This window comes from Artemia sp. Qi Xiang Cuo, chromosome 16 (assembly GCF_049724085.1).
Source record: "Artemia sp. Qi Xiang Cuo chromosome 16, ASM4972408v1, whole genome shotgun sequence".
NCBI lineage: Eukaryota > Metazoa > Arthropoda > Branchiopoda > Anostraca > Artemiidae > Artemia > Artemia sp. Qi Xiang Cuo.
The window spans coordinates 24,562,801-24,580,759 of record NC_142809.1 but is presented as its reverse complement, the minus strand read 5'-3'; the positions used below and the strand labels follow the sequence as shown (position 1 = coordinate 24,580,759).

The 17,959-nt window shown below is 37.6% G+C and overlaps 1 protein-coding gene across 1 annotated transcript in view; it reads right to left on the bottom strand.

The window, feature by feature from the left end:
• The window catches only part of LOC148942705 (uncharacterized), a 125,139-nt gene that overhangs the window by 93,472 nt on the left and 13,708 nt on the right, over positions 1–17,959 (bottom strand). The window contains exons 3-4 of the mRNA XM_089102574.1: positions 10,184–10,367; positions 70–215 (exon numbers count right to left, since the gene is read on the bottom strand). Of these exons, the coding sequence (XP_088958700.1) occupies positions 70–215; positions 10,184–10,367 (330 nt within the window). The remainder of the gene's footprint in view (positions 1–69; positions 216–10,183; positions 10,368–17,959) is intronic.

The window sequence follows — 17,959 nt, the reverse complement described above, 5'->3', positions numbered from 1 at the left end:
TTTGCACAAATACGCTATGTACCACATGTATGGCCTAGAATTTTTAGTTTTGCGGTCCTTTCGTCTTACCTAGTAAATTGCCATCCAAGATCTTGAGTGATGAAAAAGATCCGACAACTGTTCTTACATAAGAAGGATCAAGCGTCGCAGCGTTACCATCAAGGGACAATTCTTCAAGAGAATTTAATTTTAGAACCCCTTCAAGGTCTTTGAGCCTATAAGGAATACCAAAATCAAACATATGTGAATCATGTACACTTTATTGATTCTGATGAAACTATGGACGTTATCAGAATAAGGTAAATGAAGCAACTAGAAAAACTCCGTAGCTCCGATTACAAACTTCAATTTTTTATTTTAATACTTTGAAATAATTTTCTTTTTAAATTGCGCAATATTTGAGCCCAATTGTCGTGTGACACAGGCATCTTCAATCAGTAGTTCTTGTTTAACAGCCACTTGCTGCATTGAAAATCCAATACAAACATTACAAATTCAGTATTTGGATACTGTTACCGCAAAGTAGCATTAGCTCACAGCCTCTAAATCCATGGAAGAGTTTCACAACCCTTGATAATTTTTGTTGCAAATGATCCAACCCCATCTATTTAGTATTTTACTTTCAATTCACAAATCATATTAAAAATAAGGTTCCAGAATTAGCACAACAGTTCTCTGACCAAAGAAGTAATCGAAAGTATGCCCAATTTTATCCTTCAATTTCAATCGGGTTTATTTTAAAAATGAAACGAATTAAAATAGCATAAAAAGACACTGCTCGGTTACAAATTAAACGTTGAGACCCATAAATACAAATATTCATCCCTATCATGCAGAACGGCTCTCATTTCACTCCCAAGACAACCACATGCCTCCTCCCTTGGGTTCCTCCCTCCCTCACCCCGGAAGTACAATCACCTCACCTAATTTACTACAAAATAGTCTTAAATACTAAACTTGTTTTAATCAAAATTAACTTCTAATTAATTGACCTTCCACTAGATATTTCGTTAAATTATTTTTGAAGGACCCCAGTGAGCTCTTACATCTCAGCTCTTGCGGAATTATGTTCCACTCTATACCACAAGTCACATCTGAGGAAAAACCTGAGCGTACCGTTGGTGTTCGTCTCACCCGGATGTCGAAAACATATCGGTTGTTTTGATTATGTTGTTCAGATGTCAACCTAAAGAGATAGCGGAAAGCAGATGGAAGTGCATCGGAAAATAACCTAAAAACATAAGCTGAGCATGACAGACGGTAGAGTGAACCAAGAGAGAGACAGTCATCTATACTTCCAATTATTTTCAGTGCACGCCTATGGATTGAATCAAGTCTCTTCAAGTGTGATTTGAACGTTGACTGTCAAATTGTTGCACAATATTGGAGATGAGGTTTCAGAAATCTGTTGTAAAGTAGACGAAGGTTTTTTTTTTTGTGGAAATGTGTGCCTCAGTTATATGATAATGCCACGATTGTGGGAGAGCTTCAAATCCACAGCCTGGATGGGGTGTAAGAAGGAGAGGTTTTCGTCCAAAGGTACACCTAGATACCTGGCAAAACCCATTTCTGGTCGCCGAATCGTTCCTCGAAAAGTTGTAATTCCAGTTATTTCTGGATGAAGAGTTTCGATCCTCGAAAAGAAGAGAACACACGATTTGTCAACATTAATTACAAATCGATTTGCGTCCATCCATGTGTAAGTTTCCTCCAAGATAATTTGTAGTTTACTCTGGAGTGCTTGCATACTAGTATCACAGGAGGCCATTTTGGTTTCAGATGGCGTAGCACTGAATAGCTGCTTCGCACTCATGCTTAGATTAGCTTATGAGTGCTAGTGTTCCTAGTTTCTTGCCCTGGCAATGTAAGTAATCAAGTACTTAACCCTTTTGACTTTGTTTAGTGCAGTATTCCTGCCAGTTATAATCGAAAAATTGACGATCTACGAATTTTATTCACTTTCGCATGTAGTGGTGCCATCTACATTCAACACTCTATGGCAATTTGGACTCATAGAAAGCCACCAGATGGCAATGTTGTGACATTGTCAGAAACCACCTACAGACGAGGAAGCAGAAGCAAGCATGGAGGAAAACTACATTAATGGTATAATATTCCAATGCATGTTTCAGATATATTGATCAAATTGAAAACTAAACAATAAGTTAGACTATAGTTACTTGTAAAAATAAACTGTCAGACGCACTATGTGCGTCTGATAGTTAATCAGACGCACATAGCTAGACGCACTATGTGCGTCTCTGGCGTAAGAGTTGGTGGGTATAAATCCCACCGACTCTTACGCCGTGGTATTTTTATGTGACTGTTTCTGCTGATTCCAGCAAAACTTCTCCTATTTTGTGTACTGAACTCCTTTCTGCCAAATCGAAATTTCCCTCTTTTCTCATGACCAAAACAGGATCCAGAGGCTCCTTGACTAGCAAGATGGACGAACTAGAAGTATTCTTACGAGAATCCAGTGTACGTATAGCAATCATGACTGAATGTTGGGACGTCACAAATGATAAAGGATATATCAAAGGCTGCACTTGTTTCTATACCACCCACCGTGATAGAGGCCTAAGCCGCAGAGGTGGTGTTGTTGGACTGTATTTTCATAATGACCTCCCATCCAAACTGCTAAGTGCCACCAGTGACTCTTGCCATTAGGTAATTTGGGCTGAATGTAAACCTTCCCAGCTGCCGAAGAAGCTTTCTTGTCTGATAGTGACATCTGTCTATTACCCTGAAAGAGCCAAAAACAGAAAGGAGCTTGTGATTTACTTGCAATTCTGCCTTGATAAGTTTCGACGTACATATGCGGCTCCTGCCTTTTTGTTGGAGGTTATTTTAACCAGACCAACAAACAGTGGCTATCCAATGCGCTTGATCTGATACAAGTAGTGAACATTCCCACCCATCAAAGTGGCAGTACCTTAGACCTGATATTTACCATTGTCGATGAACACTACCGTCCTCCCCTCTCAATGGGCCCGTTGCAAATCGCTGATCATTGTGTAATCCTGTTACAAGCGAAGCAGAACATGCCGAAACGGAAAAGAAGCAATGTTACAGTTCGTTCACTGAACCGGGACTCCATATGTGCCTTTGGTCAGTGGATTGGTAATTACTCATTCGAAGAAATATGCTCAATCACTGTCTTGAACCTTACGGTTGAAACACTCAACTCCCTGCTGCTCAAAAAGTTCCATCAGTTTTTCCCGACTAAAGCAATGCCAGTTTTTCAATCTGAAAAGCCGTGGATCACGAAAGACCTGAAGCAATTGATCAAGCTTAGATGCGAAAATTGATCAAGCTGCAAAAAATTTATGGAACTGAATTTGCAGTGTCAGTAGACATGCTAAGAAGATATATGTAATTGAGAAAATAGCCCCCCTGCTTGATGGTGATTTGCGTAAGTGGCATTCGACAGTCAAAAAAATGACCGGATACTCTGTTATTAGTGATCCACGGATGCTGAAAATCGATGGGACTTTGATATCGGCACAAGCTTCCTATCCTGGCGAGTTGCCAGTAAAACTTTGGCGTGAATACGCTATATTTCTTGCGAAACCTCTAACTTCGGTCATTAATCAGTGCTTTAATGATTAGTCATTCCCCTAGCCTTGGAAACAAGTTTATGTACGTGTCATTCCAAAGGTGAAGCATCCCAAAAGCTGAGATCAGTTAAGACACATTTCAATCACACCAAACCTTGCTAAAGTCACCGAGTCCTTTATTTACCGTGAACTTATGTCACAAGTTGTAGATTCACATGACCCATACCAATATGGTTGTTAGAAAGGGTGTAGTACCACAGTGTATTTAGTTAGGCTTTATCACCTGATCGTACAATGGCTCAAATCTGGAGACGCTTTTGTTGATTTGCTACTCGTTTATTACTCGTTTATTACAGGAAAGCATTTGATTTCAATAAGCAGCACGTGGCTGCAACGAATCTTCAAAGAATGGGCGCACGTAAACATATATTATTGCTTGTTATTGATTTTCTACGTTCCCAGTACCAGCGAGTCTACGCCCTCTTTCCCGATGATCTTGACTCTGACTGGGAAGAGATTACATGTGGAGCTCCTCAAGGCACCAAATTGGCCGCTCTACTTTTCCTTGCGGTAATTAATTATGTTATGGACAACATGGATGACGAATTTAAATACGTGGACGATCTATCTGCGCTTCTTAAGTTTACAGTAGATATAACCCAAGCTATGCCACAATTCAGCAATGATCTTTTAACAGAATTCAAGGGATGATGTTGTACAAATAATTTGCAGATCAATGAAAGCAAAACAAAATTGTAAGATTTAATCCGCTGAAACGAGATCTTGTTTGCCCAGCTCCCTGGTTTCCGCTTGTATTGTCAGCTACAGTCCTGGGAGTTAATCTCAGCACTGATTGCTCATTTAGTGCTCATATTCAAATGCTAGCCCAGAGAGTCAATTGTGCATTAAGTTCTTCGATTTCAAAGCGCTGCTTGGGATCTTCAGTTAATCAGTTGAAACCGAAATATATAACATATATACATTCCATATTATTATGCATGTCCTTTTTGGGGACCTCAGATTCATAATATTGAATATCTAAGTGATGATGTGGAAGGAGTCCAAAAAAGAGCAGTTAAAATCCTCCTTGGAGACAAATTTTTAGATTATGAGTCTGCTCTTGAGTCTTTAAAGATTGAAACTCTTAGAGACCGCAGGTTTCAGTTGATACTGCGTTTTGGGCAATTTCTCCTTGCTAGCCCAAAGCACTGACTTTTTCTAGCCCCTGCTGCCAACTCAGTAGTTACTACCAGAAAGAAGAACAAATTAGTGCCAGTGCCTTGCAGAACTAATAGATTTAACTATTCATTACTGCCGTTTTTTACCAGTATCTATAACAAAATGCCTTAGGGCTAGGCTTGTAAATGGCAGCTACATTTAGTTTGTAATTTTTATCCACGACTATCAAAGCTGTCTTTAAATAACTGATTTCTAATTTCTTTCTTTCTAGTGTCATCTGAAAATGCCACTAGTTCATCAGGGTCACTGTCATCATTGGAAGTGTCTTCACCACAGCATAGTTTGCACCACCTTGAAGCTCTAAAATTTGGGGTTAGGACGCGACTTAGGTCATTCACATTAACTATAAATTACAGTGGACCCAGGATCGATCCCTGTGGCACTCCGAAGTTACCCAAGATATCGTTCAACGGACCTTCTCCTATGGAACTGCGCCGGTTGCTAAGGTGAGACTGGAACCATTCCAGTGCCTCTCCTCTAACTCTGATGTAATTTAATTATTTAGTAAAATTCGATGATCCATACTGTCAAATGCTTTTTTAATGTCAAGCTAGATAGCAGCTGGCACAGGTCCCAGGTCAAGTGCTTTGTTCACAAATAAGCTTGGTGACGTCAGAGCATCTTCTGTTGAATGTCCTGGTCTGAATCCGAATTGCCGTTGATTCCGGAATCCCTTCACTTCGAACAAAAGAGTAAAGTTGGTTCTTCATAAGCTTTTCTAAGACTTTGAAAAACACTGAGAGAATTGAGAGGGTTCCAAAGTTGGACGGGTTATCTCGAAGGCCCCCTTTAAGGAGTGGGACAATTTATGCTATCTTCAGGAGGGATGGAAATACCCACATCTGTAAAGAGTGGTTTGTCACGTGTGTTAACGATTTCAACACGGATGGAAATACTGCTTTCAACACTTTAGCGTAAATGCGGTCAAAACCAGATCTAGATTTACCTTTCAAAGTTTAATTATCATTGAGACCTCCATAGAAGTTACAGGAAGGACTGCCATTGATTTGAAACACGCTAGGCCCAGGAAATCCTTGTAGGATTTGGCTGGGATCGTCGCAGTCTTCGCCATTTTCTCTCCAATGCTGCTGAAAAAGGTATATTTCAGCAGCATTGAAGAAGCATTACCTTCAATTTTCTTTTAAAAAAGAGCTGTTCTTTCTATTACTTAGTATAGAGCCGTGTGCCTTAAATGTGTTTTTCCCAACCACTCGCTGGGTTGTCGGCCGTTATCAAGTTGTCACAGATTTCACAAGTTGCCAGCGTCACAATTGTCAAGTTAGGGTCATAGAAACTAGAGAAGGGGCTCATTCGATCAGGAACTGAAAGTTCTTGTGCATGTTTGCAGGATCAAAAGTAAGGTGAGGGTGAACAGCCTACCTTCTGAGCTCTTTCTTGTCCTTGGGACCCATTTAGATTCCCCATGAAATTGGATCAAAATTTTGAGTTAACTATTTGCTGGAAATGGTTTAAAGCTCTAAGTATGGCTGCAGGAGTCAACATTACCACCAGAGCCCCAGGGACTATTTTCCTAAAGTGTCCGTTAGGCCAAGATTTCCCAGATTTTCCAAAGGGTACACTCTTGAAAGGATCAAGTTTTGCCATGAAACGCGCAAATGACGCTTTTGACCTTAAAGGTTTAATGGGGCAACAGCCCCAAGAAAACATTTGTTAATAACCTTTTAAGTCTTAGTTTATCACGCATTATAATTTCTTTTAGTTTCGGGTTTTACTTATTTTTCCATATCATTCGCTATTATTTTTCATTTTGATATGATTATTCATTTTATTTTCTGTTCTTTTTGGGTTTCATTTATTCATTCATAAGACTTTTTTTCTCATTTTAAGTTGGGCTTATTATACATTTTTTTTTCGTTTCAAATTTCAAATTCTTTTCTGTATTGCAATATGAGCCTCAAATCAACCTAACCTCAATAACCTTAGCAACCTAAGTATCTTTGAATATTAATTTTGATGGCTTATGATTATGTGAAGCATTTTGGGATTTCTTACTACAGTCTGTTAATCAAATGTAAACACTTTTTAAAGATCAAAAATAGCTAAAAGTGTTGTTACACAAAATGAATAGTTTTCATGATTTTCAAGGTGTACAGTTCAAAATAAATCCAATGCTTTTTAGCAGTTTTTATTGGCTAGGCTCCTGAACAGCTCAATGTTAATGCACAAATTTGAAACAAATGAATGCTGTTGTTTCAGTTATCTACTGCTGTTTTACCGGACGCTCCTGTTCGCTCCTGTTAGTAAAGTTGGAATTTTATTTTTATTTCTTTTTATTTTCAATCAAAACAAAAGGGCTTCTCTACGAATGCTGTTTTGTAGGTCCGAAACGAAAATAAAATGGACATACAGAATCCTGAGTTTTGTAGATCTCTGTGTCTTAATAGATTCTGTTTGATTATTAAATTTGAATAATAAAAAAAACAATTTTTTTCAACTGAAAGTAAGGCACACAAATAAAAATTTAAACGAACAGAAATTAATCCGTATATGAGGGGGGTTGCCCCTTCCTAAATACCTCGCTCTTCGCGCTAATGTTTTTTAGTGTTTTAAAAAATCACCTTATTCTAATCAAACAACACTTGCGTTTCAGGAGTCATTCTTCAGGACTTGGGACAAAAAGTCAAACATTGGTGTAAGGAGCGAGGTATTTAGTAGGGGTCAATCCCTTTCATATACAGAATAATTTCTGTTCGTTTCAAGTTTTATTGTTGCTCCTTACTTTTAGTAGAAAAAACTTGTTTTTATTTAAGTTCTCAGATAAATTTTTAAATAATACCGGTAAATCCAGTTCCCCCTTCATGGAAAATTACCTCCCCCCTTGAACTCTCCCCCCCCCATGAAGAATATTTGTATGCTTCTCAACAAAAAAAAAAATAGGACAGTCAAACTATGGGCAAAATTTCAAAACTTAAAGCCGTTTCCCCAGGGGCTGTGGGGTTCATGAAATCCTCAAAGGTATAGTTATTGGAATGTTCAATATATTACTACTTGTTATTGATTTCCTACGTTCCCGGTACCAGCGAGTCTACGCCGTCTTTCTCGATGATACTGACTCTGACTGGGAAGAGATTACCTGTAGAGCCCCCCAAGGCACCAAACTGGCCGCTCTACTTTTTTGCAGTAATTAATTAAGTTATGGACAATATGGATGACCGATTTAAATACGTGGAAGATCGATCTATCTGCGCTTCTTAAGTTTACAGTTGATACAACCCAATCTATGCCCCAATTCAGCCTTGATATTTTAAGAGAATTCAAGGAATAATGTAGTACTAATAGTTTGCAGATCAATGAAAGCAAAACCAAAATTGTTAGATTTAATCCGCTGAATCGAGATCTTGTTTGCCCAGCTCCCTGGTTTCCGCTTGTATCGTCAGCTGTAATCCTGGGAGTTAATCTCAGCGCCGATTTCTCCTTTAGTGTTCATGTTCAAGGGCTAGCCCAGAAGGCAACTGTGCACTAAATTCTTTGATTTCAATGCGGCGATTGGGTTTCCCAGTAAATCAGCTGAAAACGGAATATCAAACATACATACGTCCCATATTAGAACATTTATGTCCCGTTTGGGGGCCTCAGATTCATAATATTGAATATCTAAGTGATGAGGAAGGAGTCCAAAAAAGAGATTTAAAATCCTCCTTGGAGAAAAATTTGTAGATTATAAGTCTGCTCTTGAGTCTTTAAAGATTGAAACTCTTAGAGATCGCAGGTCTCAGTTGATACCGCATTTTGGGCAATTTCTCCTTGCTAACCCCAAGCACCGACATTTTCTACCCCCCGCTGCCAACTCAGTAGTTAATACCAGAAAGAAGAACAAATTAGTGCCAGTGCCTTGCAGAACTAATCGATTTAACTAAACTTTAGTGCGCTAAAGTTTTTTAGTACTTTAAAAAATCACCTTATTCTAATCAAACAGCACTTGCGTTTCAGGCGTCATTCTTAAGGACTTGGGACAAAAAGTCAAACATTGGTGTAGGAAGCGAGGCATTTAGTAGGGGCCAATAACCCTTATACACAGAATAATTTCTGTTCGTTTTAGGTTTTATTGTTGCTCCTTACTTTCAGTAGAAAAAACTTGTTTTTATTTAAGTTCTCAGATAAATTTTCAAATAATACCGGGAAATCCGGTTCATTCTTCATGGAAAATTACCCCCCCCCCCCGTGACCTCCCCTCCCCCCATAAAGAATGTTTGTATGCTTCCCAACAAAAAAATAGGACAGTCAAACTATGGGCAAATTTCAAAACTTAAAGCCGTTTCCCCAGGGACTGTGGGGTTCCTGCAAACCTCAAAGATATAGTTATTGGACTGTTATACTATGCTGAGTAAAAAGGTTTTCACAAGATTCGGATCGGCCAAATTTTGGCGCTAGAACTTTTAATTTCAGTTAGAATAAATGCTCTCCCGATATTTTAGGACCATTGGTTTGATACAACAACTCCTGGGGAAAAAAACACATCGTTGATCCTTTTTTCTGGAAAAAAAGTCAAATTTTTACATTTTGTAGGATTCAGTAGGATTCTCTGATAGATTGAATTTGATGGCACGATTCTCATTAAGCTTCCTTGAATTGTTGGAGGGTGTGTCCCCCTTTTTTCAAAAAATACGCAAGTTTTCTAAGGCTCATAGCTTTGATCAATAATAGTGAACTTAATGTATCATATAAATTTGGAATCAGCACAAAAGCCAATTCTTCTGAAGTGTCTATTGATATCGAAATTCTGCTTTTTAGAGGTTTGGGTACCATTGAGCCGGGTCGTTCCTTACTTACAGTTCGTTAACACGAACTAATTGATTGATGTGATCGTCTTGAATGACACATATCAAAGTTTTGAACCACCCATCAGACAGTCAACTTTCAGATATGAAGATTTACTCCAATCAAAAACAAAACGAAACCTATATGCTTTTTTACCGCTAAATTCTGATGCTATCGAAAAAGCCTTACCCATAGTTTAATTATATATATAAACAGTAGCGAAAAGTCCTATGCTCTCCATTAAAGAATTTTGGGACACATCAATCGCACACCTCTCTTCAGAACTCTGCCTTTCCCGCACGCGCAATGACAAATTTTTAGCGCATTACAATGGGATTATGGGAGATCTATTACTCGGACGCAGACAAATTTTCCGTTTCCATGCGCTTTGATCTCGGCCATTTCTGAATAAATTTTTCGCTACTGTTATGTATCTATACTGTGGGCTTCCCTGACGAATTAGCGTACGAACAACCAGGTCATACCCAAGCCCCTTAAAGGCAAAATCGAAGCTAAAGTTGAGAATCCTTACCACATTTGATTAAAAAAAAGGAAAAAGGCAGTAGTTTTTTTTTCTACAGCGGAATAATTAACAGGGTGCTTACATCTGGAGACAGTTATTGCTCAAGTACAGTTTTTGAAGTTTTGGCAGATTTTGAAACCCTGAAACATCTTCAACCTGATTCCTTTTTAAGTTTAGCTCTTGGAGGCTTTCTAAATCTTGTAATCCATCCACGTTGGAGAGGCAGTTTGCAGCAAGATTTAAAACCCGTAAGCTCCGAAGTTTACCTGAAAATTTAAATAAGTTAATCAATAATTAGTTTTAAACTCATTTTTACTTCTACTCTGTTTAAATAAATGGGATGAAATAGCAAATGCAACTAATACGGAATAAGTAGAAGGGCCTTATTGACTCCGAACGGGGCACCAAATATGGGCATAGAGTCATTAGGGAGAACACGTTGTTAATGGGGTCAATGACCTCTTAGAAGGGCCTTATTGACTCCGAACGGGGCACCATATATGGGCATAGAGTCACTAGGGAGAAAACAATGTTAATGGGGTCAATGACCTCTTAGAAGGGCCTTATTGACTCCGAACGGGGCACCAAATATGGGCATTGAGTCATTTGGGAGAACACGTTGGTAATGGGGTCAATGACCTCTTAGAAGGGCCTTATTGACTCCGAACGGGGCACCAAATATGGGCATAGAGTCATTAGGGAGAACACGTTGGTAATGGGGTCAATGACCTCTTAGAAGGGCCTTATTGACTCCGAACGGGGCACCAAATCTGGGCATAGAGTCATTAGGGAGAACACTTTGTTAATGGGGTCAATGACCTCTTAGAAGGGCCTTATTGACTCCGAACGGGGCACCAAATATGAGCAAAGAGTCATTAGGGAGAACACGTTGTTAATGGGGTCAATGACCTCTTAGAAGGGCCTTATTGACTCCGAACGGGGCACCAAATATGGGCATAGCCTCCCTGGGGAGAACACGTGGTTAATGGGGTCAATGACCTCTTTTTCCAAGGTCGATGTTGTTGTTGTTTCCGAGGCAATTGTCAAGGTCGATGTTGTTGTTGTTGTAAGTGCACGCTCTCAGCGAATGTTATGCCGTCATTGGGAATTTGGAACACCTGTGCTGTCGACCTCAATTCCCCTATCGTGAATCAATAATTCCCCTTAGAAACAACAAATTAATTCCCCTTTCTTGTCAGATCAATCAACCAATGACATCATCTGTCAGACTTTAAAAATTTTCGCATAGAAACGATTCTCCAGGAATAGATCCAAGTCATTAATGTCTTTGCCTCGGAAACAACTCTTTTGGTCGAACTCCAAAGGATATTAATAACCAAACGCCATGGAAACAATTCTCCAAGAAACATCTTAGCGATGAATTGTTTTAGCGCGGGAATCAGGTTTCTAATTAATTTGAAATGCATTAGCGCAGAGATGCCAAAAACAAATGGAACACGCTGAATTACGTTTAGGGATTATTTGGGCGAAACTGTTTTAGACAGGTTATAGAATTATTTCGACGAAATAGATAGAGACATTTTAAAAGATGATTTTTGAAGAGATTTTGGAAGAGGATTTGAGGGTGAAACTCTGTGGTCGTTATAATACACAAGTTTCATTTGAACAGTGTTGTGAGGTCCTTTACCCCAACCCCAAAGGGTTCCGATCCCCCTATCCCAACCCCGAAGGAAGTCCCCGGTCCTCAAAGGTCCCCCAAGCTTCCAAAGGGCCACCAGCGCCCCCCAAGGCCCACCCCACACCCCCAAAGGCCCGCCCCGGGCCCCTCAAAGGCCCAACGGACCTCCAAAAGACCAACGGGGTCCCAAAGGCCCTCCACTGGTCCCCACATGTCCCCCAGGCTCCCAACTGGCTCCCCGGCCCCCCCCAGGCCCATCCCCCGGCCCACAAGGTCCCCCGGACCAGAGAAGCGCCGCCGGGCTGCGCCGTGGGCCCGGACAGCGCCGCAGGATGTGCCGCAGGGATGCGCCGCGGGTCAGGAAAGCGCCGCAGGGGATGCGCCGCATGGATGCGCCGCAGGAATGCGCCGCAGGGATGCGCCGCAGGGATGCGCCGCAGGGATGCGCCGCAGTGATATGAATTTAAGAAAATTTAGAATTAAAGTGAAACTTTTCATCTTCACGGAAAATAGTCACAATCATAGTATAACTTTTTCTATCTTCTACGGAAAAATTTAGAACTGAACTTTAAATTTTTTATGTCTTGGTCAACTTAAAACTGAAGTGGAAGCTTTTTATTTTCTCTGGAGAAATTAGAATTGAATTATGTTCTTTGGTAAAATTCAGATGAGAAATTGAACTTTTCTATCTTGTAAGAAAAATTTGGAACAGTATTTTAAATTTTTTCATCTCTTTGAGAAAAATCTTAATTGAAGTGTAAAATTTTATATTATTGTAGAAAAATAGAATTGATCAATAACTTATTTCATTTTCATTCAGAAAATCCAGAATCAAATTTTAACTTTTCTTCTTCAGGAAAAATATTTGGAACAGAACTTTAAATTTTTTCATCTCTTTGAGAAATGTCGTAATTGAATTTAAGAAAATTTAGAATTAAAGTGAAACTTTTTATCTTCATGGAAAATAATCTGTGTAAGCTTTTTATTTTCTTTGGGGAAAATAGAATTGAATTGTGTTCTTTGGTAAAATTCAGAAGAGAACTTGAACTTTTCTATCTTCTATGAAAAATTTGGAACAGTATTTTAATTTTTCTTCATCTCTTTGAGAAAAATCTGAAGTGAAATGGAAACTTTTATATTATTTTGGGAAAATAGAATTGATCAATAACTTATTTCATTTTCATTGAGAAAATTCAGAATCGAAGTTGAAATTTTCTTCTTCCGGGAAAATATTTGGAACAGAAGTCTAAATTTTTTCATCTCTTTGAGAAAAGTCTGAATTGAATTTAAGAAAATTTAGAATTAAAGTGAGACTTTTTATCTTCATGGAAAATAATCACAATCATAGTATAACTTTTCATATCTTCTACTGAAAAATTTAGAAGTGAACTTTATATTTTTTATGTCTTGGTGAACTTAAAACTGAAGTGGAAGCTTTTTATTTTCTCTGGAGAAATTAGAATTGAATTATGTTCTTTGGTAAAATTCAGAAGAGAACTTGAGCTTTTCTATCTTCTATGAAAAATTTAGAACAATATTTTAAATTCTTTCATCTGCTTGAGAAAAATCTGAATTGAAGTGGAAATTTTTATATTATTTTAGGAATATAGAATTGATATGGGTACACACACAAAAACTCACACACACACAAAAGCTTACACACACACACACAAAAACTTACACATACAAAAAAACTTACAGACACACAAAAACTTACACACAGACAAAAACTTACACGCACACACAAACTTACACACACACAAAAACTTCACACACACACATAAACTTACACACACACACAAAAACTTACACACACACAAAAAATTATACACACACAAAAACTAACACACAAACAAAAACTAAAACGCAAAAAAAAAAACTTACACACACACAAAAAATGACACACAAAAAAAAACTAACCCACAAACAAAAAATAAAAAAAACACAAAAAAACTTACACACAAACCAAAACTTACACACACACAAAAAAACTTACACACACACAAAAGCTAACACACACAAAAAATTACACACACACATAAACTTACACACACACACACAAAAAATCTTAATCACACACACGCAAAAACTTACACACACACACAAAAACTTACACAGAAAAAAAAAACTTAAACACACAAAAACTTACACACACACACAAACACACACAAACTAACACACAGACAAACAAAAAATACACCCACACACAAAAACTTACACGCACACACAAAAACATACACACACACTCAAAAATTAACAAGCACACAAAAACTTACATTCACTCAAAAACTTACACACACACACAAAAACTTACACACACACACAAAAACTTACACACACAAAAAAAAACTTACACACACACAAAAACTAACACACACACACACACACACACAAAAACTTACACATTCAAACGAAAACTTACAGGCACACAAAAACTAACACACACACACACACACACACACTAAAACTAACAAACACACACGTAAAAACAAACACAAAGAAAAGCATACACACACAAAAACTTACAAACACACACACACACAAACAGACACCAAAACTCAAAAACAAACATTCACACAAAAAATTACTTTCACACTAAAACTAACACACACTCACAAACTTACAAACTTTCTCAAAAACTTACACACACACAAAAACTGACACACACACACTAAAACATACTCACACACACACACACACACACACACAAAACATACACATGCACAAGAAAACTTACATGAACATAAAAACTTACATGCACACAAAAACTTACACACACGCACAAAATATGACACGCACACACAAAAAATTACACACACACACACATGAAAACTAACACACACACACGAAAACTTACACAAACACACACCAAAAATAACACACACAAATGAAAACTAACACACACACAAAAAAACAAACACAAGAACACGAACACTAAAATTAACACAAAAACTTAAAAGAACACAACAACTGACACACACACAAACGCACACACACACAACACACACACACACACACACGAAAACTTACACACACACTCCAAAACTTACACACACACAAAAACTTACACACACACACACACACACACACAGACACACACTTACACATGAACACAACAAATACACACACACACACACAAAAAAACTAACAAACACACACACACACACAAAACTTACACACACACACACTAAAACACACACACACACGCCAAAAATTACACACACAAAAACTTACACACACACACACAAACACACACACACAAACATACACAAACACAAAAAAAAAGTACACACACACACAAACACACACAAACTTACAAAAACAAACAAAAACTTACACCCACACACAAAAGCTTAGACACAAAAGAACTAAAATACACAAAAACCAAAAAAAAAAACCAAGAACACACAAAAAAGCAAAAACAAAAATAAAAGAAAAACCACAAATACACACACACACACAAAACTTAAACACACGCACAAAACTTACAAAAACACACTAAAACTTACACACACACAAAAACTTACACACACACACACACACACACAAAAACTTACACATGCACATGAAAACTTACATGCACACAAAAACTTACACAAACACACACACACGAAAACTTACACACACACACGTAAAAACTAACACACACAAAAGATAAGACGCATAAAAACTTACACACACACACACACACACAAACTAACACCAGCACGCAAAAACTTACACACACACTCAAAAACTAACATTCACACAAAAACTTACAATTAAAAAAAAACTTACACACACACAAAAACTTACACACACGCAAAAAAACTTACACACACACACGAAAAATTACACTCACTCACACACAAACACAAACACACAAAAAAAAAACACAATAACACGAAAAATAACAATAACATAATAACTAAAATGCACACAAAAAATTACACACACACACACAAAATCTTACACTCACACAAAAAAACTAACACACACACAAGAAAAATTACACACACACACGAAAACTTACACACACACATACAAAAAATAACACACACACACATGAAAACTCACACACACACAAAAACTTACACACACAAAAAAAACTTACACACACACAAAAACTTACACACACACACACACAAAAACTTACACATGCACACGAAAACTTACATGCACACAAAAACTTACAATCACACAAAAACTGACACACACAAACACACACACAAAAACACTCACACAAAACTCACAAATACAAACAATCGAAAACTTACAAAAAAATATCCAAAATAACGCACACACAATACATTACAAACACACACTCACACACAAAAACTTACACTATCAGATGAAAACAAAAACTAACACAAAAACTAACAATAAAAAACAATAATACACAAAAACACACACACACACACACACACACACACACACACACGAAAACTTACACACACACGCACAACACATACACACACACAAAAACTTACACACACACACACACACACAAAAACTTACACATGAACACAACAAAAACTCACACACGCACGCACACGAAAACTAACACACACACGCCAAAACATACACACACACAAAAACTTACACACACACACACACACACACACACAAACAAACACATGAACACAAAAAAACTCACACACACACACACAAAAACTTACAAACACACACACACACACACAAACTTACACACACACACACGAAAACTCACACACACACGCCAAAACTTACACACACAAACAAAAAAAAATACAAAAACTCACAAAAACCAAAACCAATACACACACACACAAAAAACTTACACACACACACAAACACACACAAACTTAAACAAACACACAAAAACTTACTGAACCAAAAGCATGCATGGAAACACAAAAACTTACACACACACACAAAAACTTACACCCACACGATCAAAATTAAATGCCCAAAATAAAATACATGCCCAACACCAATTACACACACACACACAAAACTTCAACACACGCAAACCATCTTAAACATACAAACAAAAACTGCAACCCAAACACAAAATTACCCCCAACCAAACACACACACACACACAAAAACTTAAAAAAGATCATGAACAAAAAAAAGAAAACACTCAAATCAACAAACACAAACGAATAAACACTTACAAACAAACACGTCAAAACAAACACACACAAAAACTAACAAACAAACAAACTAACACACACACACACACAAAAAAACTTACACACACACGCAAAAACTTACACCCACACGCAAAAACTTACATGCACACAAAAACTTACATGTACACAAAAACTTACACACACACTAAAACTTACACAAACGATACACAAAAACTTACACACACGCACAAAAACTAATGCACACACACACACACACATAAAAACAAAAAAATTACACATTCACACTACAACTGACATTAACATAATAAATTACATGCACACAAAAAAATACACACACACACACAAAATATTACAATCACCTACATAAAATTAAACAAACACAAGAAAAATAACACACACACGCGAAAAATTACACACACACACACAAAAAAAAAAACACACACACAATAAAACTTACACACACACACTAAAACTGACACACAGACTCCAAAACTTACACACACACAAAAACTTACACACACACACACAAAAACTGACACAATCACGCGAAAACTTACATGCACAAAGAAACAAAAATTAACACAAAACTTACACACACACACAAACACACACACACAAAACTCACACACACACACACAAGCTCGAAAAAATAAAAACACACGCCCACAATTACAAACAATCCCTATCATACAAACACACACACACACAAAAAAAAACTTACACATGCACACAAAAAGTTACATGCACACAAAAACTTACACGCACACAAAAACTTACACACACACACACACACACACAAAACTTACACACACACACACACGAAAACTTACACACACACACCAAAACTTACACACACACAAAAACTTACACACACACACACACACAAAAAAACAAAAACATGAACACAACAAAAACACACACACACACGCACAAAAAATTACAAACACACGCACACACACACAAAAAACTAACACACACACACACGAAAACTAACACACACACGTCAAAAATTACACACACAAAAAATTACACAAACAAACACACACACACACAAAAATACACAAACAAACAAAAAAAACTAAAACACACACACAAACACACA